General features: G+C 32.7%; 1 protein-coding gene across 18 annotated transcripts in view; it reads right to left on the bottom strand.

Annotated features, from left to right (window-relative positions):
- ADGRL3 (adhesion G protein-coupled receptor L3) overlaps positions 1-25,577 on the bottom strand; it is a 491,846-nt gene that overhangs the window by 58,068 nt on the left and 408,201 nt on the right. For 17 of the 18 annotated variants that reach the window (XM_063108120.1, XM_063108118.1, XM_063108117.1 and 14 more), the window contains 4 exons: positions 22,925-23,134; positions 19,466-19,686; positions 4,338-4,404; positions 3,534-3,625 (listed from right to left, as the gene is read on the bottom strand). In XM_063108120.1, the coding sequence (XP_062964190.1) occupies positions 3,534-3,625; positions 4,338-4,404; positions 19,466-19,686; positions 22,925-23,134 (590 nt within the window). The remainder of the gene's footprint in view (positions 1-3,533; positions 3,626-4,337; positions 4,405-19,465; positions 19,687-22,924; positions 23,135-25,577) is intronic. The other variant, XM_063108132.1, reaches the window with a different exon arrangement.

Raw genomic sequence — 25,577 nt, 5'->3', positions numbered from 1 at the left:
TGTGTGTGTGTGTGTGTGTGTGTGTGTGTGTGTGTGTGTATAAAAGACCATATATAATAAAAGCAATAACTATTTGATGAATGAATGGATTGTTTTAGAAAGACGATGACTTCTAAAAGGCCTTATAAGTTTTTTTTTTCCTTAATAAACTGAGCAAAGTAGCCAATCTTGCTCATGACTTAATAAAAATACAAAAAAAACAAAAACAAAATCCCCAAATATTAACTTTTCTGCCTTCATCCATGTACTCAAAAAAGACTTTCCAGACAAATGATACTTATACCTTTAAAAAAATATTTTCATATCATCCATACCTCTTTGAAATACATAGTATATGGTTCCTTATTTTTATTAAAGAAAACGTAAGATTCTGTGTTTTGCTTACTGTTCAAAATCCTTATTAAGTTTCTTAAATCTTTCTTTCCTTATTAATTATGCCCTGCTGATTTCTATGCAACTATTTCTTAAACAGTTAATACAATGTATTTTAAATAATATGAAATTTGCTTCAGATTCTGGGAAGTACTAAGGAATATTTTTTCGAGATGTCTTTCTTTTAATCATCTTGAGATGATTATTTCTCTTGAGCATGCTCCCTTTTTCTGCAGAAGACCCTTTTCCATACTTCATCTAGGAGAGTAGATAGAAACCTCTGAACTTACTACTACTCTACCCTGGTTCTACTAACAAATCTGCATCACACTTCTCTTTTATTTCATCCAATCTTAGTGGAAAAGGTCCTCCTTCCTGGCTTCTTTTAGCTCAGTGGAAGAGTGTCTCCTGTGGTTTGAATGCGTCCCTGGCAAAATTCATGTGTTGGAAATTTAATCCTCATTACAATGGTATTAAGAGGTGGGACCTTTAAGACATGATTAGGTCATGAGGGCTCTGCCATCATATGGATAATCCAATAATGGATTAATGCTGTTATTGAGGGAGTGGGTTAGTTTATCTTGGGAGTGGGCTCCTGATAAAAGGATGAGTTTTGCCCCTATTCCCTGTCTCGTGAACTCACTTCCACCTTCTGCCATGGGAGGACCCTTGCCAGACACTGGCACCATGCTCTTGGACTTCCCAGTCCTAGAACCATGAACTAAATAAACCTCTATTCTTTCTAAATTACCCAGTATGTAGTACTCTATGAAAGCAGCAGGAAACGGACTAAGACAGTGTCCTTCCTGAAAACTAAAGGAATGAAATTGCTCTACCATTTTTCTAGATGACATTCCCTACACTTCCTCAGGTAATAAATATAACAGTGATTCCCATTCCTATATTCTCAACCTCTCTATCACTGGTTCTTTTCCATCAGCATATCCATTTTCATATTTCTTCCATTTTAAAACCATCCTTTTTACCTTACTAACACTACCCAATTTCTCTCCTTCCCTTATTTAATTATTTAAAATGCATCATCAAAGGCTACTTATACACCCCTGGTCATTTGATGGTCAGGTATATTTCATTATCATATCCATTTTAAAGAGGAAAGAAAGACTCAGCAAGGTTAAATACTTTCCAAAGGCTATAACCTATAAAGCAATAACAGAATTCAAGTTAAGATATTTTCATTTAAGGCTTTATTTGGCTTTGTAATATAAAGCCTGATGCCATAAATGCCACTAAATGAAATAATTGACTTTTGTATGTTTGATTGTTTTTCTAAACAGTAATGTCATAGAGATTCAACCCACATTGCCTAAAGAAAAACATATGAATAATCAACAAACACATTGTTCTTTAAAATACATGACAATACTAATAAGACAGTATAAGTATGAGTTATAAGGTTAAAGGTAAGCAAAATTTTTACCTTTAATGAATTGGACAAAAATGTTAAAAAATTTCCTAAAAGTATACTTGAAGAATATGACAATAAAAAAACCCACATTCTCTTTTGTAATTTTTAACCTGGTAAAAAGATATTATATAAATAAGGTTTTATTCATTTCTTTCTGATGATAGTTTAAAAACAACATAAATAATAAATAAAGTATTACTCGTGTTTTATTTTATACTACAGAACAATAGGCACAAAAATGTAATTTATACTAAAGAGAGTAAAAGAACAATATGATAAAGTATATTTTCTGTACCTATTTAATTTATCTAAATTCAATTTCATGAGATAAAATAGTCTAAGGAATTAACACTATATTTTAGAAGAACAATTTAATTTTACATAATTCAATAACATAACAATTATTTCAACTATGTAATATTAAGAATTAGAAAGGTTATTAGTTGTATTTGATTATTCCTAGTTTGTTCCATTATATTTTTATTTTTCTAATACCTTTGCTATCCTTTCTAATTAACTTAGAACAAATGATTCCTTCAACAAAATTAAGTGCTTTATGTCAATACATATTTATTACTAAACTCTTTACTCTATCACTGTATTCTATAAACATTCACTGAGGGCCTACTGTGGGCCAGGAAACTATGTCAGGCACTGAATGTAGAAAGATGGAAAATGAGTGACATCGCTGCTATCTGAGGTAATTCAAGGAGAATGTCAGTATCACATGAAAGTCACAGGTGACCTCATTAAACTTCAGAAAGTGCATTCATTTAAATAAAAACACTTAACCCAGTTAACACATAGCATAGGCAAATTGTATGCAAATACAATTTAATTATTACATATATTAATGACTAATGTGCATCTCAACATTTCTGTCTTTCTCAAATGTTATAGACTCTAAAGCAACAAAATAAAAATTTTGGTTATACCAAGGAATGCAACTATTTTTCTTTTCAAAAAATACAAATTAGCTTCTTCTTTGTGTATATAAAGAAACTACTAATGTTGAAAAGTAAAGAAATATTTTCATATCTCTGCATGATTAGGGATTTCAAACACTGAAAAGTGGATATTGGGTTAAAGGACAACCTTTGCACTTTAAAAAATTATTAGAAAGAGACTTCTGGAAACATTTACTTCCCAGGGGATTAGGTGTAAATATTTCAAAGGGAAGTAAAACCTAGAGCTATATATTTATATTCCGAAGTCTTTGTTTATATTAGGGAGGTTTTCCCTCTCTCAGGAGGAGAAGAGGGCAGCAGTATAACACCTCCTATAGAAACGCCCAGATTCATAATTTCAGGGTTCCTTCCCTATGGTGTAAAGTCCCCCTTTGCTACTTACAGATACCACCATGTGGCTCTCAACACATCTCTGAAGGGAGATGGAGTGTGGGTAAATGGTACAGTTATTGCTCTAAGAAATAACAGTCTGCTCTAATCCAGAAACTTTGTATTTGTTTTCAGGAAAACAGATTTCAAAATACTTATGTTTTAAATTAGGGTTTAGGCGGAAAAAAGTATCCTTGAAGACAGAGCTTCGTTATACTTATTTTCAGGCAGATCAAGTCACCCCAATAGTCAATAAATGATCTTATTTAGCAAAGACAATACACTCATCTTGTTTATCATTATGCCATAAGATTTCGATGTAATAAAAAGTAGAAATAGGTTAGAATAAAAGTGTAAGGCAATCTATGTAAAACCAAAAAATAAAAATCACTTACTTGATATTATCAAGACAGCCTGATTCAGGTTTCAGTATGGCAGTATGATGAAACATTTTATATAAAGCAATCCCAAGGAAGATTACATTAAGCTGGAATGTAAAAGGTAGAGTTATGTAGCATAACTGGAGTAGAAAAAGAGCAAGTCTATCCTCTGTAATAGATGACTTGTTCTAGGAAATTAGCTCTTATGACATTTTTAAAGGAACTGGATCATAGATGACTGCCTAGTATTTTAGTAAAGGCAAGAAGCCAGTTTGGGGAATAGGGATATCACTGAGTTACAAAGCATTTCTATACCAAATACACAAATACAAAATCAGCAGCAGTTGGTTGTGCCTTTCTCATGTAAAATCCTTTAAAATTTTAAAGTTTTTAAGATTTGTATAAAAAACAAAATTGGAAGGAACAGTCAGGTGTTTTCCCACCTTTGTGCTTTCTATCCATTCCCAATTCAAATTTTCTAAAAGAAAAATAAAGGAAATATACTGTTGTCGAACTTAAAGTCATCTCTGATCAAATATCTACAAAACTAAATGGGTTATGCTGGATTGGACTCCTGGTTAGCCATAATATTGCATAAACTCTTGTAAATGCATGTTTTGTTCTTCCATTGGTTTTGATGAACTATTTTACAATATAAAAGTAGACTATAATGAGTGTCTAATTGCTTGTGTTATGTAGGGTCAAACAAGTACAAGCTTTGCCCAAATTAACGTATGTAAATTAAAGATAGTCATTACAGGAATAGTGAAAATTTTATTTTTTGACCTGGGAAACACATAGTTAATTAGGAGTTCTTACCATAATTATCAAGGTCGCTGGTCCTATAAAACTCCAAATGAAGTAAGTGTCAAGTCGGAGCCAACATCTGCAATGAAACACAAGGGAAAGAAGGCATTCAAGGACTGGGTACAGGACATACATCAAGAATGAGCGAGTGACAGAGAAGAATGTGTGCTGCAAAGCATTCCACTGGGAGACAGGAAATATTACATTGCTTGTTCATTTAAATGCTGAATTATGTTCCCAATTTCTGACAGCACTACTGATGGAGTAAGATAATTACCCCTGGAGGAAGGAGGAAAAAATGGCATTGGGCCTATTTGCTAAAGCCTTTTGTGTCTGTCATAGAAACCTAAAAAAAAAAAAGGAAGAGAAAGCCATACACATTGCCATTAAATCGAGTAGCTTTAAGCTATCCTTTTCTCTCCAATTACAGTGCTACATAACCTGTCTATCAGCTGTCAGGCAAAGTGACATTTTCCTGTCAAGAAGATGTGAGGAAATTCAGTATAAAGAAGAAATAAATTTGGTATCAGAAGATTGAAGTTTAATTAGGTTGGGCAGTCAACCTTTGGAGAGTTCTGGAGTCTCAAGAAGTGCATTGTTTCTGCTCATACTTCTGGGGTTGCAAATGATCCTTAGCATCCCATGAAGTTGATTCATGACCCAAAAGTAAATTATTAATCACTTAATTTCAGCTACATTTAATACTCCCCCAATTCATAAAGGATCTGGGAAATTACATTTTCATTCTTCAGCATGACAGGAAGACAGAAATGGAAGGGACTAGTTATGAGAAAGATGAATGTACATTTTGAACAAATTACATTTGCTGTTAAAAATAATATCTTGAATTATTTGCCATTTTTCTATATTTGAGGCATAATTGAAAAGAAAACATGTTCAGTGACAAATATCATATGGCAAATATGTGGTCTAAACCAGTAAACCCTAAGTACTTAAATATTTTTGTGATTATAAATATGTTACTTAAACCTAACAAATAATGGAATGCCACAAAAGCTATTAGGAAAGAAGTTTATAAATACCTATCAATAAAGGAATAGATAAATAAAATATTTTCTGTTCATTTAATGAAATGTTATACAATAGTTAAAAAAGAGGAAGTAGATCTATATGTGTCAATAGGATAGATAAAAAAAGTTGAGTCAAAAAGTAAGGTAATCCATACCATATATATGTATTAAATATATACATATTATGGTAAATGCATGTTATGCATATACACACACATATGCATTAAAAACCAGACAGTTAAAATGATACTTTATGTTTTGACAGACAATATGCAATTTTTTCACATGTAAAGAAAACAAAAAAAGTCACCAAACTCATGTTAGTGGTTACTGCTCACATAAGAATAGAGAGGACTAGAAGCGGACCAAATATGTTTTATTTTAACGATTACTGAAAGCAAATATGCAAAAATGCTAACAGTTTTAGCATGTGAGTGATGAAGGCACTGATGTTTATTATGACTTTTTAAAAACTTTTCTGTAACTTTTAAATTTTTCAAAAAAGCTTAAGATCTATGTTTTTAAGCAAACACACACACACTTGCAAATTCCCTACAAAAAATCAATTTCAAAACAACAAAATCTGGTTCTTCTCTATTAAATTAAATACATGTAAACTAATTTCAATACAAGTACAATAAGCACTCCAATAAGAAAATGACTACAAGTTCACATTTTTTTACATTAGACAATTTATCTTTATTCAAAATAAACATCATAAGTCTGTTCGAAAAATGCTATTACTGAACTAATCAATACTGAAGTTATTAGCCATTAGTGTGTTTATCCTTTTGTTGTGGTGGTGTTCAAAAAACTCTAGTCATAGAAAATAGGAGTGTGGAGCTGCCCATAAGCAGAAACAAACCAGAGAACTCGGGGTTGAACTATGAACATTGTCTTCATTCTTACCATAGGCTAGTTTGTCACCACCCTAATAAAAGCATGTGTGTGTGTGCACATGAGACTTCAGCAGGAGAAATTTCCACGGGTCTTTCTGGGTTCTCAACAAAGACCATATTTTCCCTCAGAGCAAAAACAATAAAGGACAAAGTATGGACATTTTCTCAGATTAGACCAGAAATACACACATACACACACGCAAACCAAAAATATTGCTGAAATTATAGCAACATGATACAATACTAATAAAAAATTTAAGAAAGACAGCTAAATACTACAGCCCCTGTTATTCTGTAGGTCAAACAAGTTTTTGAGCGCTAAACTGAGAATTAAAACATACTTTTCAATTTTTTCATAGGAAAATATGCTTCAAGATCTTCCAAAAATGTTACTTTACATGTTATGGACTTCTTACACAAATATATTTAATTACATTATTAGTGATTATATCATTAGTGATTGGACAAAGGGCATTTACAAATTTTAAATAAACTCACCAATGTTCTGCTAAAATAAAATATCATTAAATTTTAGCCTTTCAAAGCTTTCCTTTTTTTGAAAAATGGTCTTAGCTTAGCAAATACTTTATTTTGAAAAGTGGTTTTAGCATAGTAATCTCTAAATGTGAAAATGAAATTAAAAATTATGTTTATTCTTTAAAAAATTCTTTAATATCTATTTGGTAAAGTAGATTTAAATTCCCTTTGGAATTGAACAGTGAAAGAGGCAATATGAAATACTTAAAATGTACTAAGTAAATCATCCATCCATGAGGGCTACCCGGACTTTACTGTCTTCTGGAAAGCTGTGTGGCAAGAATCCCTTTTCTAATTTGATTGCCATATGGCCACACCTGCTGTTGTTTTTGGCCACATGCTGGCTTTCTCAAAGCTTTCTGTATTTCCTCCCTTTCCCATTAAAAATTTGCATGATTCTCGTCCCAGTTCACTGTGCCAGTGTTGAAACAATGCACACTGATGCTAAGGTGAAGAACAGTATTATGAGGGGTGCATATATGCATGCCTGGACACATATATTCCCACCTCATAATATTCTATAAATCTGGCCATTCAACGTCATTTGGATGCAATGCAAAACCACTGATTAAGGGAAGACCAGGCCAGATTAGTGAGATAAATGCTAGAGGTACAATTTACCACACTAAACACAATTAAGTCCAGCTTGCAAATGGTCAGATAGACCTCCTATAGAAGAATACAATTTATCTGAAAATTGCCTTTATCCACAAACCGACATTTAACTTGTGAAATGGGTAGTTTTTATAGGCCATTCTTATTTAATCTTTAAGATATCTAAATTTCTTTTTTTTAAAATGAAGTTCAGTCATGTGTATTTATACATTATATATATAAATATTATATATTATACGTATTATTTATATATTATATGTAATATACATATTATACATAAACATACATTATGTTTGTAGAAATACTTCTGTATGTTTATAGAAGAAACATAAAAGAAATACTAAAGAAGGGAAATTTTCTTTATGTTTCATAATATTTTTAAATAAAGCAACAATATATTGTTTCATATATATAATGAAATCTTACCGAATTAATGTGTTTATTAGTTTCAGCACTCTAAAGAACTGGTGCTAATCCTGAGGAATAAATTGTTATTCTTCTCCAGAATTATTCTATTCCAAAATATAAGAAACATCATTGTAAATTAATATATAAAGGTGTTGCTATTTGTATCACTTTCCCACAAAAAATGCCAATTGCCCATGCAACAAGTACCATGTTCATGTTTCCTCAGAAAAGAGAAAAATAAAATGATGAGCCAAATGAATTTCTCAAAACAGGGCAAAATAATTTCTCGAAACAGGACAACAAGAAACCATACTTCTAAAGTTTGTCCTTTTCTACTACTGAACGACTGCTCATCATGTTATTATTATGAGTCATTTTGAAGAGGCATGATTCTATAGTTAGAAAAATGGTAAGGCCAATTACCCAACATCCATAAATATCACCTAAAACTAAAACATATGTTTTACAATGCTTTTAGATACCAAAAACACCACCAGAGTGTAGTTCCACATTCAAAGTTAGTGTGTTGAATAGTGTCAATAAGATGCTTTGGGACATTGTGTTTTGTTACTGGTTTAATTTATTCTTATCAAAGAATACACCTGTTAACCAAAGTTTTTTGAAGTAATGTAATTAGCAATGGTGTTTACTTCATTTTCTACATGACACTAAATTACAGACTAAACTCTCCTTGGTAAGTATTAAATGTAACCAGTAAACATTCTTTGGCTACTATTTTACCATAAAATTCAAAGGCTTAATTATATCAGGTTGTTTATGAAAGTTTGTAAACTAATCCCCTTTTCTCTGTAACATATACTGTTATCTCTATATTTGCACCATATGAGATATCTATCTGGCAATATTGAGAGAGTGAGGAAGGAACAAAGATAAATGGCAAGAAGAAAAAAAGAGGAGAAGCGACAAATCTGTATTTCAATCATAATAAATCTAGTCCTAAGCTTCGTGCATAATACAAATTTGTTAAGGAATTTTTTAAATGCATTTTTCATCACAGCATATTCATACCTCTAATCTTGAATTACCCTGGGCTCAAGTACATGAATTAGAAAAAAAGGCTGGCATAGTGATGCGGGAATGAATTGAGATCGGTGGTAGTCAAGACTAGCATTTGTGGTTCAGCTACACTTTTGGATCATAGAACTAAAAACCAATTCTAACAAATCAAACATAGGTTATACTGTCTTCATGTCCATTAAAAAAAGGTTTTCACTATTTTTCCAGTGAAGTATGTACATTCTACATTCTTACGATGTGCTACAAAGGTAAGAATAGCACTAAATTATTATATAACAATTAGTACTAATTAATATATAACAATTTATTAATACTAATTGTTGGATAATTCCCAAGGTCCCATCTTATTTAGGTTCATAGGAGGTGATACCATAAGAACTGTAATTACTACTGTAATAAAGGGAAGTTTTTCAATATAATTTATTTTATAATTAAAAACAATGTTGTGATCATAAAGTTTGTACTTCTTCATTTATATCAGCCAAATAAAAGTACCTATAATAATAATACCTCCACTTAATAAATGCTTACATATGCCAGACAATTTACATACATACATAGATACTTCCACACACATTTACATATATATGTATATGCACACACAGTTTCCAATATCACAATAGGCTTGCAAGGTACTAAAATAACCCCCACTTTATAGATTAGGAAAGTGAAACTCAGGTAACTAAAGCAGCTTGCTCACAGCCGCATGTTAATAAAGAGCTGAGCCTGAATTTTACTCCAGTCTTCCTGACTCCAAAGTCCGGGTAGCTACTCAATGTTTCTACAAGAGAATAAAGCTGTAAGTTATAAAATACATAAAGTTACAGTTTATTTGATAATTATAAATTTTCAGTGAGTAGATGAAAAATTTATATGCTCCATATAATGCACAGATTACTGAAACGTCTCAAATAAAAATATCAGATTCTTCTAAATATAAGGACATTTCTTGATGTCAGTGAAAATTTTAGTATTATTAAACAGCTTTAATGCAGTGCAATTTACATACCATGTCACTTATTTAAAGTATATAATTCAGTTGTTTTTAGTGTATTTAAGAGTTGTGAAACCATGAGCATAATCTAATTTTACATTTTCATCATGGCAAAATGAAATTCTGTATCCATCAACAGTCACTCCCCACTGTCTGCCTCCCACTGCCCCACAACAGCTCTCTCCACCTCTCCCCAATCCTAGTAACCACTATACTTTCTGTCTTTAAAACCTTGCCTATTCTGGCCATTTCATATAAATAGGAACATACAACATGCAGTCTTTTATGACTAGCTTCTTTCATTTAACATAATGTTTTTAAGGTTTATCCCTTTTGTAGCATGTATTAATACTTCATTTTAACTGCCAAATAATATTCCATCATATAGATATATCACATTTTGCTTTCTTTTCATCAGTTGATGGACATTGGGTGTTTCTACTTTTTGGCAAACATAAACAATGCTGCTATAAACATTTGCATACAAGTTCTTATGTGGACCTATGCATTTCTTTTTCTTGGGTAAATACCTAGGAGTTGAGTTGCTAGGTCATATGGTAACTATATTTAAGATTTTGAAGATCTGTCAAACTATTTTCTAATGTAGCTATCTGCACAATTTTCCAATGCCAACAGCAATACGTAACAGTTCCAATTTTTCAACATCGTGAACAACATGTCTTATTATCTGTCTTTTACTGTAGCCACCCTACTGGGTGAAGTCATAATATATTACGACGTGATCTCTAGATGTGTAATGATAGCTGTGGAAGTTATCACACTTCTTTGGTTCCAATAAGAACTTAAGTCCAACATTTCATTGCATTTTGAAAAAAAACGGGACAGTAGTCCTAATAATCTCTGATATAGTCCAAGTATAGCCAATTCCTTAATAGAAAAATTTATTATCAACACATAATTTTTACACATGGTAATTTTATATCCAATAAGATTCCTAGGTGATAAAATGATGATGTAACTAATACTCAGTTTGTACTATACACACACATAAAGCATGCTCTTGGCTTTTAAAAATGTAAACATACATATGCATTCTCTCCACAATGAATGATTACCTTGAATGTCAATGAAAAATACATCTTCATTATCTGTACTATCTCCTACTGGCCAAGCTACAGTCAAATAGACCTAGTGAAAACAGTCCAGTAAGGTAGATGCTTCATGTTATTGAAATGTTGTAAGTAAGAATATTCTACAATATTATATAATAATTATTTAGAGAACTACTCCAAATAAAACATGATATTTTGTGAGTGGGCTGAAGTACTTAGAAACTGTTAACAAATGTACTAAATAAATTTATGGAAATAAGTTGTAGATACTATCAAATTCAATGTTCCTTGACAAAGCTCTTTCTTGAATAATACTATAATCTCATATTTTTTAAATATCAGTAATTGAGTTCAGGTTAAAGTGGTAGACAAGACGTGCTCAGCATGCAATCCTCCCACAGAAGGGGTCCAGATCAAGGAATAGAAAGCTAGAATCAGTGTAGGAGGGATTTTTGCTTGCAATGAGAAGAATCTGCTCAGCTATGAGCACTTTCCAGCAGTAATCCTCCCATTGCTCCTACCACAGCCTACCCTCACCACTGCTGTGGACTTCTGTGCCATTGTCTAGCCTGAGGGCTGAGGTCCATCACTCTCAACAGGAGTTCATCTAGCTCCACACAGTGGACACAAATAATAAAAATCAGAAATGAAAAAGGAGACATTATAACTGATACTACAGAAATACATAGAATCATTAGAGACTACTATGAACTATATGCCAACAAATTTGAAAATCTGGAGGAAATGGACAAATTTCTGGACACACATAAACTACCAAGACTGAACAGAGAAGAAATAGAAAAAGTGAACAGAGCAATAACGAGCAATGAGGTCAAAGACATAATAAGAAGTTGCACAGCAAAGAAAAGCCCAGGACCAGATGACTTTACTGCTGAATTCTACCAAACATTTAAAGAAGAATTAATAGCAATTCTTTTCAAACTATTCCAAAAACTCAAAATGAAGTAATTCTCCCAAACTCATTCTATGAGGCCAGCATCACCCTGACACCAAAATCAGACAAATATAGCAACAAAAAGACTACAACCCAATATCCTTGATGAACATAGATTCAAAATTCTTCAACAAAATATTAGCAAACAGAATGCAGCAGGACATCAAAAAAATTATACATCATGATCAAGTGGAAATCATCCCAGGGATGTAAGGATGGTTCAACATATGTAAGTCAATAAACAGGATTCACCACATCAACAAAATCAAGAACCATACAATCATCTCAATAGATGCAGAAAAACCATTTGACAAAATTCAACATCCCTTCATGATAAAGACTCTCAACAAAGTACAGAAGGAAGGTATCTCAATACAATAAAAGCCCTATGTGACAAACCCACCACCAATATCATTCTGAATGTGAAAAGCTGAAAGATTTTCCTTTAAGAACAAGAACAAGACAAAGATGCCCACTATCACCACTCCTATTCAATATAGTATTAGACGTACTTGTGAAATCAATCAGACAAGAGAAAAAATAAATAAAAGGCCATCAAAATAGGAAAAGACAAAGTTAAATTGTCCCTGTTTGCAGATGACATAGTCCTACATATAGACAACCCAGAAGACTCTACCAAAAGACTCAGAGTTGATAAACAAATTAAGTAATGTTGCAGGATACAAAATCAGTATACAAAATCAGCCACATTTTTATACTCCAACTATGAACTAGCAGAAAAAGAAATCAAGAAAGGAAGCCCATTTACAATACTCACCACAAAAACTAAATATCTAGGAATAAATTTAACTAAGGTAGTAAAAGATCTCTAAGTTCTCTACAGTAACAATTACAAATCACTGCTGAAAGAGGTTAAAGAGGACAACAAAAAATGGAAAGACATTCCTTGTTCATGGATTGGAAGAAGCACTGTAGTAAAAATGTACATACTACTCAAAGCCATCTAGAGATTCAATGTGATCCCCAATAAAATACCAATATTCACAGAAATAATAACAATATTCACAGAAATAGAAAAAAAACAATCCTACATTCATAAGAACAACAAAAGACCCTGAATAACCAAAGAAATCTGTGGAAGAAATAAATAAAATAAAATATAGCCAGAGGCATTACACTTCCTGACTTCAAATTATATTACAAAGCTATAATAACCAAAAAGGCATGGTACTTGCATAAAAGCAAACAATCAGACCAACAGAACAGAATAGAGAACCCAGAAATAAACCACGTATTTATAGCCAACTGATATTTGACAAGGGTACCAAGAACATGCAATGGGAAAAAGACAGCCTCTTCAATAAACGGTGCTGGGAAAACTGGATATTCATATGTAGAAGAATAAAACTAGATCTGTACCTCTTGCCATATACCAAAATCAACTCAAAATGCATTAAAGACTTACACATAAGACCTGAAACTTTATAATTCCTGTAAGAAAAAATAGGGGAAATACTCTGGGATGTAGGGCTGGGCAAAGACTTTATGAATAAGACTCCAAAAGTACAGACAACAAAAGAAAAAATAAACAAATGAGATTATATCAAACTAAAAAGCTTCTGCATAGCAAAGGTAACAACCATCAACAGAGTGAAAAGACAACCTACAGAATGGGAGAAAATATTTGCAAACTATAAACCAGACAAGGGATTAATATCTAGAATATATAAGGAACTCGAACAACTTAACAGTAGCCAAACAAATAATCTGATTAAAAAATGGACAAAGGAGCTGAATAGACATTTTTCAAAGGAGGACATACAAATAAATGGCCAACAGGTATATTAAAAAATGTTCAACATCAGTAATAATCAGGGAAATGCAAATCAAAACCACTTTGAGATATCATCTCATCCCAATTAGACTATTATCAAAAAGACAGAGGAAAGAAATGCTGGCAAGGATGCAGAGAAAGGTGAACACTTCTGCACTGTTGGTGGGAATATAAATCAGTACAGTCATTATGGAAAACAGCATGGAGGTTCCTTAAGCAACTACAGACAGAACTACTATATGATCCAGGAATCCCACTACTGGGTATATTCCCAAAGGAATGGAAATCATCATGTTGCAGGGATATAGGCTTTCCCAGGTTTACTGCAGCTCTATTTACAGTAGCCGAGAATTGGAACCAACCTAAATGTCCATCAATAGATGACTGGATAAGGAAAATATGGTATATATACACAATGGAATACTACTCCACCATAAAAATGAATGTTGCCATTTGCAGCAACATGGATAAACTTGGAGAAAATTATATTAAGGGAAACAACCCAGGCACAGAAAGAGAAATACCACATGTCCTCACTCATAAGTGGGAGCTGAATAAAAAAACAAATAAACAAATAAACAATAGAGAAAGGAAGAGAAAAAGAAAGAAACAGCAATCACAATAATGGGTTGAAGTTTTAGAAAGGGCAACAGAACCATGGTTTCTAGAAGTAGAAAAGGAGAGGGGGAAGGGAGAGATAAGGGGGTTAATGAGAAATTAATGAGAAATTGGTTAACGGAAACAAAGAATGATTATATATTTTAACGATGAATAAGCTCACTATGCTGATTTGATCATCACATATTGTACACAGCTATTGTTAGGCAACTTTGTACCCCACAAATATGTATAACCATTTATGCTTCAATAAAAAAGAAAAAAAAATAGTAATCACTTTTCTATCCAATAATTATGCTAGTTAAATAATGAGATGAAAATAAAGAAATTTGGGGGCTTTTAACAGAGGGCAGAGTACCCCTTCTAGAGCTGCTCTTAAGCTAGTGAGCTAGGCAGACAAACGTAAGATTTAATAAATGATTTATAACAATTTTCAGATCATAAGCTTTGATTTCAATTATTTTTAAGAGCTTGGCTATTCTTCTAGTACTCAAAGATGTTCTAATCCATTATAAATGATCAAAACTTCATCCACATCTTTTAGAAACCCCTTATCTATTTTCTATCCCAGATTTTATCTCTTAGACTAATCTCTGGGCTTTATCCCTTCTTAGTGCCCTCCCTCCTCCTGGTACCCACATCTAAAACTTCTTCCAATGCACTAATGATGGTAACCACTGCTTTTTCAGTTGACATGAGATTGTGAGAAAAGTGTCATATATTATTAATGTAATTTTTTTCTCTTAAATAAAAATTAACTGTTCAGTTTTTAGTTTTTGGTAATATTGAGATAATTAAAGTTTAAATGAACTGATTAGATCCAGGTCATAAAACCAAAGTATTTAGCACTAAATTTTCAAATCAGTCCATTTGAATTGTTAAGTCAGTGCCAGCCTTTGCTATCACCTTCTAACAATATCATATTGGATGGCTTCACTGAATCTGAGATCAAGGGAAGATACAAAAACAGAGATAAAATGGAATAAATGCCCATTATTAACTATGTAATTTAGACCTGTGGTCTACTACTAGAGGGTTATTTACAAAAACAAACAAACAAAAGGATGATTAGTCTTTTAACTGGATTTTATAAATGTCTCACTATTGTGACGAAATGTTACTCTAAGTACATTATTGAGTATAATGTCACTAAAGATAAAAAGATTTCACTAAACAAACATCAGAAAATAATGACTCTCTTACAAGCATTACAAATTGAAGGCAAACTAAGCAACTTCTCAAAATCAAATTGAGTATGACTTGTGTGTGAGTATGTGTTTTGTACACAGTAATAAATTCAACAGCCCTAATAACATTTCATAAAAAAACACATCATAATCCATCAGCCAGATGGAATTACTTCTATCTGTATCAAAATAACATTTGCTTAACTTATGAAAACAATTTTATCTCTAATTTTATTTTTTACAATTGATATGACTCTCTACTTTTTATAAATGTAAGCTATTATTATTATTATTATTAAAGGTTTTAGAAATAAAACCTCATTGTTAGTATAGTAAAATAAATACATTAAGAGGAGAAAAAAGGAAAATGTCTATTATTTGGATTACTATAGTATACATTCTATGGTTTTATTCTAGTTGATAATCTCATGTCAACTCTAAGTGGGTGAGACTGAGGAGTAAAAATTTAGGAATCATGAAGTTTTAAAAATTAGTGGAAAAAGACTCCAGGAAATAAAAATTTACTATATTGAGCTTAATAAAATAGTGGACAATATTTCTCTGAATTCTGGCTAATTCCAGTTTATTTTAGATTGTAGACTATATCTATTTGTATTTTTTTAAAAAATCAATATAGTATATAGGAAGGTAACATTAGCGAAAAACCAAACAATGAGACAGCAGAGTCACATGAAAAAGAGTCACTTGATGAGCTGGGAGTGGGAAATGCCATATGAAATAAAACAAAAGCAACGAATAACAGAAACTGTAACAACAAAAACAGATTTGATAATAAAGAACAAGATCTGTAATTCTATATGCAGAAATCCTCCAAGTTGTGTAAAAATTCATTGCTTATATTTTCCTTTGAGATGATGTCTTGATTAAAAGCCCCGATGGAAACATGATCCGTTCATTTCAGCTTCTCAAACACCAATGACTGAATCATGGCTCTCTTTTCAACACCTGCTTCTTCAATGGGTAAAACAGCAATGTGTAGATATTGTGGTGGATGAATTCCCAAAGGGTAGAAGTTAATCATTTTTTCCATGTATTCTGTGGAAAACTTATTTAAAATGTACAAAGGAGATACTAAAATACTCTATGCTTGCCTATGGTAGAATTTTCATGACAACTTCCCTGTCCTTTTCTCACTCTCTTTCATCTAACCTCCATTTTCTTGATATGTTATGTTATGCTTTGTGATGGGAAAAATCATAATTGCAAAACTGAACTGTTATTAAGGCTTGTTTTAAATCAGTGCCTGGGAAATAAATTAGGCTCTGTTCCCACATGGTAATAACGTCAGTAAATGAGAGCTTCCAGTTATGGTACAGGAAATTAAAGCAATGATGGCCAAAGCTTTAACAAAGTCACAGGAGACTACATACTATTGATTTTAAGAAAAGACACACTTCTACTATCCAGAAAATGACACCTGTCTCAAAACAAATGACTAAAATGCAAAGCAAACAAATTGCATCAGTTCAGTAACAGGAAAATTTGCAAATAGCAAAGGAGAAAAAAGTCAACATAAAACAAAACAAAAGCAAATCAGGAACTTCAGGAGAGCAAAATTCAATTACCTAAGAATGAAATTTGAAATGTAAAGTCACAAATAACTATATTACTCAACTTAATTTCTTAGGAGAAAAATGCATTAATCAAAATGTAAAATCTTATGATCTAGAGGTAATGGCTGCTAATGGGTTTCTTTTTAGGTTGATAAAAAAATTCTAAAATTAGTGGTGATGAGTGTGCAACACTGTAAATATACTAAAAATAATTGAAATGTTTACTTTAAAAGAATGATTTTTATGGTATATGAAATATGTCAGTGAAGGTGTTATTTAAAAAAACAAAACACAAAACAAACAAAACAACCCTATGCTCAATCTAATGCCTCTCCCCTAAGATGTCTTTAGGGGCAACCTCAGATAATTTTTTTTTTTTTTCTATTCAGGTTTGTTCTGCAGTTGTCACTGAGATCCACGGATTAAAATCAGATTTGACTACAATTCACAAAGATTAGATTAAAAAATAATTGCTATTAGTTACATAGACAAATGGCTTTATGTAGCCTATCACAGCACTCAAGAAAAAAACTCAACAGAAATTAGACAGTCTTTTAATTGTATCATTGGTGCCTAGGCACCAACACATATGCTATTTTAACTATGCTCCCAATAACTCTGGCATCTTGTTGCTCCCTCCTTAGGAATCCTCCCTTCTGGGAAGCAAGCTGCTTTACTGCCAGCATCTTCAGACTGCTGATTGCTGGTAGAAAAAGTCATGAAATTTGGCTTATTAACTTCTGTACAAATTGATCTTATCTAACCTCATCTGAGCCTTCACTGCTGCTTGGAAATCTTTTTATTAGTGTCTAATTGGCTCCTTAACACATTTTCCATAGTGCTCATTTCAAAGCTTTTCGAATCTCTGGTCCTCTTAACATGACCTCAACTATTCACTCAACAGAAATCAGCATCTCCTGCTTGATGGAAAAGTTTCTCTGCTTCAAAATTTACCTTCCCTGTTCTTTCCTTCATATTCACATCAAGACAGAAAGATCATTTTCCCATTTAAACAAAAGTCCTCATTTATTTGAAATAAACTTGGCTTGGTTTATCACACATCTGCCACAGTCTAGCTCTATAACCATGAACAAGGCAATTAATTTACAGAGTCCTTGATTTTCTCACCTGTAAAATTAATGCTATGGACTTGGTGAATTCTAAGGCTACTTTCAGTACTAAATCAAGGTTTTCCTAACCTTGTGTTTATTCTTATGTCTTTCTTCCCCCCTAGGACCTTTCCTTTTCTTTCAGCCCATTTATATACAATAGAAAAGAGGCATAAGGTATTTTTGTTTTCATTAACCTCCTCTTACAAACTTCATTCTTCTCACGCTGGACATGCTTAAGACTTCATCTTTTAAAATCCTCCTTCATTATTGTCATCACATAAGTTAATATTTTCACTACTGTCAAATTACTTCAGGGTACAAATAAAACCTGAAGACACTACTTTCTTACTGCTAACTTATCTCTTGATATCTTCCAATTTGGCTTCAGCTTCCAGAACCCTATCAAAACAGCTGTTGCAAAGGTCAAATGATTTTTTTCCTCAGTGCTTATCCTATTTGAATTATCTTTGACATAAAATTCCACTGATAATATCTTGAAACACCGCCTTCAAACTTTCTTCTTCCTTTCCTTGACCCCGAATCTTTTGGTTCTCTTTCTGAGGCTCTGCTTACCTCTTTTCTTTTTCTACTTTCATTTTCTCTCCTCAGTCTATGTCCTAAATGTGGGCATATATCAGAGATCTATCACGGTCTTCTTTCTAATCTTCTTCTATTCAAACTTTTATTCATTCTCAGGTTCTCAGCTGTTACATTTAAATAAGTTAAAAAAATGTAACTAAACTCCTTTCCAATATGCTGGATATCTCTATATGTATGTCTTAAAAATTTAAAGTTATGTTGAAGATAAAATCCATCACCATACCTCAACACCCATCTAGGAGAAAAAAGAAAAAAAAAAAAAAGGAAAGACAGAAACTGCCCCTGCTCCTATCGACTTCCCAGTGACTAGAACTGACATGTCAGGATGAAGAGAAGCCGCCAATGTCATGGATGGCACCTGTCCTCTGATAATATGCAACTTGAATACATCTATTTCTTCATTTGACAAATGCCTCAATACTCTGAAAAATATTAAAATTATCACCTGTTTATAATTACTCAAGGTTTTGATGTAGATGTGAAAACATTATTCTGTCTCAAAATAACATCAGACTGAGTCTCAAGCATGTTTTTTTCTGTTTACTTCATAATAAATGTAGAATCATGGATTGAATTCTATGCATTTGCTTCTCCAGTTTCTTCATTTATTGCTGTGAAGTAATATAAAAACTTCCAAGAAACTCCAAAGCTTTTATTTCAAACAGATTTAAAAAGAATGAAAAGAAGGAAGGAAACAAACTTACACTTTATCTGTTCCATAACTCCTGTAGTCTACTGCAGCAGACACAGCCACAATGAGTGCAGGCATCCCATAGCCAACCAGATAAAAGTATTTTCTTCGTGAATGTTCACTCTCAAAAACCTCCACCAGCATGATGTAGAGCTGCACTCCCTCCAGGAACATCCAGGTGAAGGCAGCCAAAAAGAAGAAATGTAAGAGGGCAGCAAAAACAGCACAGGCAATCTAGGAAAAGAAACAAATGACTCAGTCAAATAACTACCACATGGAATATCTGTCAACTGTCATAAAATTAAAATAAAAATTTATCAAGACTGCCGTAATAAAATAGGTCTACAAAACGATAATCTAGATGAGAGTCCTAAAATATAGATATGAAAAACTAATTAAAAACGACCTATCTTTGAAAATTGTATTTAACATTAATAATAGCTTATGGTTGACAGCATAGCATTCCAATAAGCAAAAATTATAACATTTAGGAAAAAATTCTAATAAGAGTCTATTGATAATTACCACTGAGATTAGTCTAAAGATGTAAAAATAGATCTCAGGAATTTTTTTCTCCTGTTCATAATCATGCGTGTACTAAAATAGCAAGTTATTTAATTGTCAATGAAAGATAAACATTTAAACCAAGGGGAGTAAAAGCTCCTGATATTAAATAGTATAATTAATTGCAGTCTTTTATAATGAGATTATTAATTAATTATTATTTGCTTGTTTATTTCTTATCTACCTTGTTTCAGAAAGAATTTTAGGTGGCATTGGAAAGTTCATGCTGCACACGTATAAAAATGGATCTGGTTAAAATAAAGTGTTCCAGAAGTGCTTTATTTCTCTGGTTTGTATTGTTCTAAATATTGGTCTAGACAAGCTTGGTCAAAAAAGGCAGCCAACCCTTATTTTTCTAAGGTACTACAAGTTTCAGCTGACCATCTATTAATTTCCTATTCTTACATCAGGTCTTGAAATTCTCATATTGGATTCTTCCTTTTTTTACAAGAAGTTCTGACTAAAATCTATAGCTTGTACTAGAAAATGTCAACAAACTTATAGGTATGGATTCATTGATGAGTATGACCTTTAAGAAATGAGACAAAGGGCAGGTCAATTTCACTGGGTTAGAGAGATGACAATGAAGGAGAGATGAGGAAGTCAAATGTCTGAGGGATTAGACAGAAATCAATGGGATTTCAGGAAACCCTATGTGGGATGCAAAAGAGGACATTAGTAGCAAGAGTTAAGACAAGTGAGGCTGAGCTGCACTCTACCCACATTTTGCAAGTCAATCATCATTCTTTAAGTTACTTATCAGAAGTTAGTTTTGTACAGTATGCAATGTTTGAGGAAGTCTATCATACTATATATGTAACGCTAGGAAACAAAAATAAGTTTTCTAAATGAAAAGAAATCATACAGTATTTGAATTGCAGGTTAATGAGAGAATAAAATGCTATCTTCTTAGAGAATGACATGAATTTCTATTTCTTGCTTTTTAGAGTTAAAATTTCGCCTATTAATTTTTGTTATTATAAGGCTCTACTTTTTGAGGGAAATAAATGTGCACTTTGATTGCTTATTCATATGCATGCCTTTATGGAAAAAGCTGTCACATTATATGATAGCCAATTAAAAATATAATCACCATAATTGTATCCCTTATAGTCATTAATCATGAATGTGTAATCATGAACATGAATCCAATTGCATTTTTACTATAAAGTATTCCATACATATGGACACATACTAGAGAAGAGTATTAGTGAATGAATTACTTATTACGCTTACAAGCCTTCTAAAAAATGAAAGATTTCTTTTCATTTGCAGTTTTAGTCATGAGAACAAACTTAAACCATATGCATGAATTGTAAGTAAATAGAAAGGGTCTCATAAAAATAAGTGGCCATAAAGTCTGTTTAATAGATTATAAATTATCTAGTATTTATATTTTCATTTGGTTTTATCAAGAAGAGTTGGCTACTGCTATTGCTTTTTTTTCATTTCTTTCAGTTCCTCTCTTCCTCCTTTCCTTGATATGATTCAATATAGGTTGTAGTAAAGTATAAAGTCGGCACTTAAAGATGTGAACAGAATTCAAGCAAATACAAAGTGCCAATCAAAATTTGTGAAGAGTTTATTTATTCTAAAAATGACCTGCAGTTTGTACTATTTTCCAAAATATGTCAGTTAGAAAAACACTTTTTGACATGCAGACTTTAATATAATATCCACTGTTTCTTTAAGGTATATTATAAACTTCAAAAAATAGTAATTATATCTGTTAGAAAAGACATTTCTCCATTCTTCCAGATGTTTTATTAAACTTTCCTCAATATTCAGCTCTGTAATTCAAAAAGTAAAGAAAAAAAATCATGATGATTTGCAGTTCTTTAGAAAGACAAATCTTTGAAATAATTTCTGAAGAAACGTATATCTTGTTCATTGTTGGTGGGAAGGTAAAATGGTACAACCACTTTGGAAGACAGCTTGGTGTTTCCTACAAAACTAAACATACTCTTACCATACAATCCAGCAATCATGCTCCTTGGTATTTACCCAAAGGGACTGAAAACTTTTGTCCAAACAAAAACCTCACATGGATGTTTATAGCAGCCTTATTCATCATTGCCAAAACTGGGAAGCAGCCAAGATAGCCTTCAGTAGGTGAATGAATAAATAAACTGTGGTACATCCAAATAATGGAATTCTTTTCAGTGCTAAAAAGAAATGAGTTATCAAACTATGAAAAGACATGGAGGAAACAAATATATATATAACTATGTGAAAGAAGCTATTCTGGAAAAGCTACATATACTGTATGATTTCAACTACATGACATTCTGGAAAAGGCAATACCACAGAGACAGTAAACAAAACAAAACAAAAAAGCAGTGGTTGCTATGGGTTAGGGGAAAGCAGGAGGAATAGGCAAAGCACAGATTTTCAGGGGAGAGAAAATATTCTGTATGATACTATAAGGATAGATATGTACCATTATACATTTGTTCAAACCCATAGAATGTGCAACACCTGGAGTGAACCCTAATGTAAACCGTTGGTATTGGGTAATAACAATGTGTCAGTGTAGGTTCATCAATTGTAACAAACGTACCACTCTGGTGGGAGATGATGATGGGTAGGCATGTGTAGGGGCAGAGGTTATTTGTGAAATCTCTGTACTTTTCTACCAATTTTTCTCTAAACCAAAAAGCGCTTTAACAAAGTTTTTAACAAATAAAGTTTATTAAAAAAAAAAACTGTACACCTCATTCATAACATTCATTGCTTCTTTATGACAATAGAACTTGAAACCCAAAAAACTGAATAAGATCTGAAATTAGTATCTATCTTAGACAACTGGAAGAGAAGATACTTTCAAACATGAATACTCCCACTATTGGCAGAACTGGAAAGCTGGAAGTGAAAAGATTCCTTTCTAATGTCAATGCAAGATGCTTACTGGTTGGTCAGTCCGGTTGATCCCAATCAGGAAGAGCAGCTCTGCTACAAAAAGGCTGATGCAGAGGTTCTTGTGGATGGTGTTACGGTCACTCTGGAGCCCACGGAAAAAGCAAAATGTGAAGATGCAAATCAGGAGACAAACAAGGGACAGCAAAATTCCAACCCATGTGATCACATCCAGAAGCAGGTCATGGACTGCATCACTGTGCTGGAAACACAACAAAAAAGTCATAAGTTGCAAATATGAATAACCAATTATAAAGTTTTATAAGGGCCTGGATTGAGGAAGCATGATTTTAATAATGCACAAAATATCCTCCATGCCCACAATGAAGAAAATAACTTAATTGATTGGGTTTCCTATTTCATAGATAAAGTAACTTATCTTTTCTCTAAGGTGCACATCAGTTTGACATTTAGAGATGTCAATAATGCTTGTTCCTTTCTTAGCTACATATATTTTCTGGATATAGATAGTTGAAGCGGATCAATGTAACACTGGCCAAACATTTCAAGGGAAAAGTACATTTTTTTTTAACTGTATCACTTTCTTAGACTAATTTTCAAACAACTCCTGCCAGGGAATACTCTATTCGATGTCTCAATTGATTTTTGAATCACCTAAGATTTTTTTTATAAAAAATACAATTCCATTGTCCTATAAATATTTTATCATAATTTCCAAGGTTCAGTTCATAAAAGTACATATTTTTATAAAGATCCTCAGTTAAGTCTGATGGATAGCCACATGCGTGTACGATTTATTTAGTGAGATGATCTAAAAGAATGAGGACATTCATTGGATTTATATTCATATCAAATGGCTTAACAAGATCAAGAATTTTGATCCTTAAAGGGTTTTGCATGAATAGAGCCTTTTATACATAGACAGAAAATATGTATTCAGAATTACTATACCAAATAGCAGCATAAATCAGATAGAAAAGCTAAGAAATGATAAAAAGTTCATGAAAACTGTACTGAAACTATATTTTTCGGCTCTGTTAAAATTGTCTTATGAGCTCCGTATTTGCCATGTTCCTTGGTCTGTCCACTATTTCATTTCTGTCCTTGTTCTAAGATTTGAAGCTCTATTTCCACCCGATGGTAGACTGCCTCCACCCAAACAACTTCTGTGAGGCTTTAGAATTTATAGTGATCTAAAACATCAGTGTGCCAAAATGTGGAAGCAGAGTTGAGAAACTGTCTATCATTATCAATTCCTCTTTGGCTTCTAGGTTTCTGGAAAAGCCCTAAATACCTTACTTCCATCAGCACAGTAATGAATAAATAAAGGTTAATTTATGCAACGATATTCTAAAGAATAGTGGAAATCAGTATATTTGATTTACAGTTACAAACATGGATACTACACAGAAATTTAGTGTTAGTTTTTTTTTTTTTTTTTTTTTTTTTTTTTTTTTTTGTCCTTTCCGTGACCGGCACTCAGCCAGTGAGTGCACCGGCCAGTCCTATATAGGATCCGAACCCGCGGCGGGAGCGTCGCAGCGCTCCCAGCGCCGCACTCTACCAAGTGTGCCACGGGCTCGGCCCTAGTATTAGATTTTTAAAATGCAAGTAGCAAAAGGATGTACACAGTGTGATACCATTCATGTAAAATTTTAAAAGACACAACTCAATAAGGTTGAATTTTATGGACATATGGATAAGTAGTAAAAGTTTAAACACAATGCATAGGAAAACTCTGAGTTGACAACAAGATGATATGTTTCTCACTGACACCTTTTCAACTATGTAGATTATACATATTGATTTTTGTTTTAGGATGGGAGTTGCCACATTTAATTTTCATACGAAGTTTGCCTATCTTAAAAAATATACAAATATCCTCCTTATCTATTTTTATTTCTTTTTTCAAACTTCACATTTTCAAAGATTATTCTGAATGTGAAAATACTAAGAAGTGAGCCGCCATGCCGTAACCCGAATCACAGCATTTCTAATACTGCTAGACGTGGCTTCGCAGTTGTTATTTGATGCAGACCTCTGCTAGAACACTGTCAATGAAACAGTTTGGAAATATTTCTGCATAACTCTCTCTCTATTTCTCGGAAGGAGCTCAGATCATGAAAGAAAACCACATGAAATGTTGCTTTAACTGCTTTGTTCTGCAGGGGGTACTACTAAGCAGTGCTGGGTCTCTGGTAGCTTAAATTACTTTTACTATTTGAGAGTGAAGAGCGGTTAGTGCTGCCCGGTTCCCCGAACAGAGGGCTCTTTGCTCTCCTTTGACTCAAAGGAAAGATGCTGTGATTGAGTATCAAGCACCAATGTTCAGCACAGCAGTCTTCCATAATGGGAAAAAAGGCAGGTATAATACTTCCTCAAATGTATCCCAAAGACCTAAAACACTAAAAGAAAAGAAAAAAGAAAAAGGAGAAGAAACCAAAAAACTGTCATCTTTGTCTGGGTAGCTGTGTTATTAGAAACGTATTTACTTTACTCAGTGCCTGAGTAGGCCCTTCAAAAACCCCACGCAGAGTTATTAAGAAAAAAATACCAGGTTTTAAAACATTAGTAGCAAAAGTACACAACACTGAAACACAGAAGAAAAAAGCTTAGTCATTAATTCACCTTTCAGGTATGACTGTTTGGCTCAGAAAACATCAACACTAACCATTTACATCTGT

This window comes from Cynocephalus volans, chromosome 9, assembly GCF_027409185.1.
Source record: "Cynocephalus volans isolate mCynVol1 chromosome 9, mCynVol1.pri, whole genome shotgun sequence".
NCBI lineage: Eukaryota > Metazoa > Chordata > Mammalia > Dermoptera > Cynocephalidae > Cynocephalus > Cynocephalus volans.
This window is presented reverse-complemented; position numbering and strand designations above follow the sequence as displayed.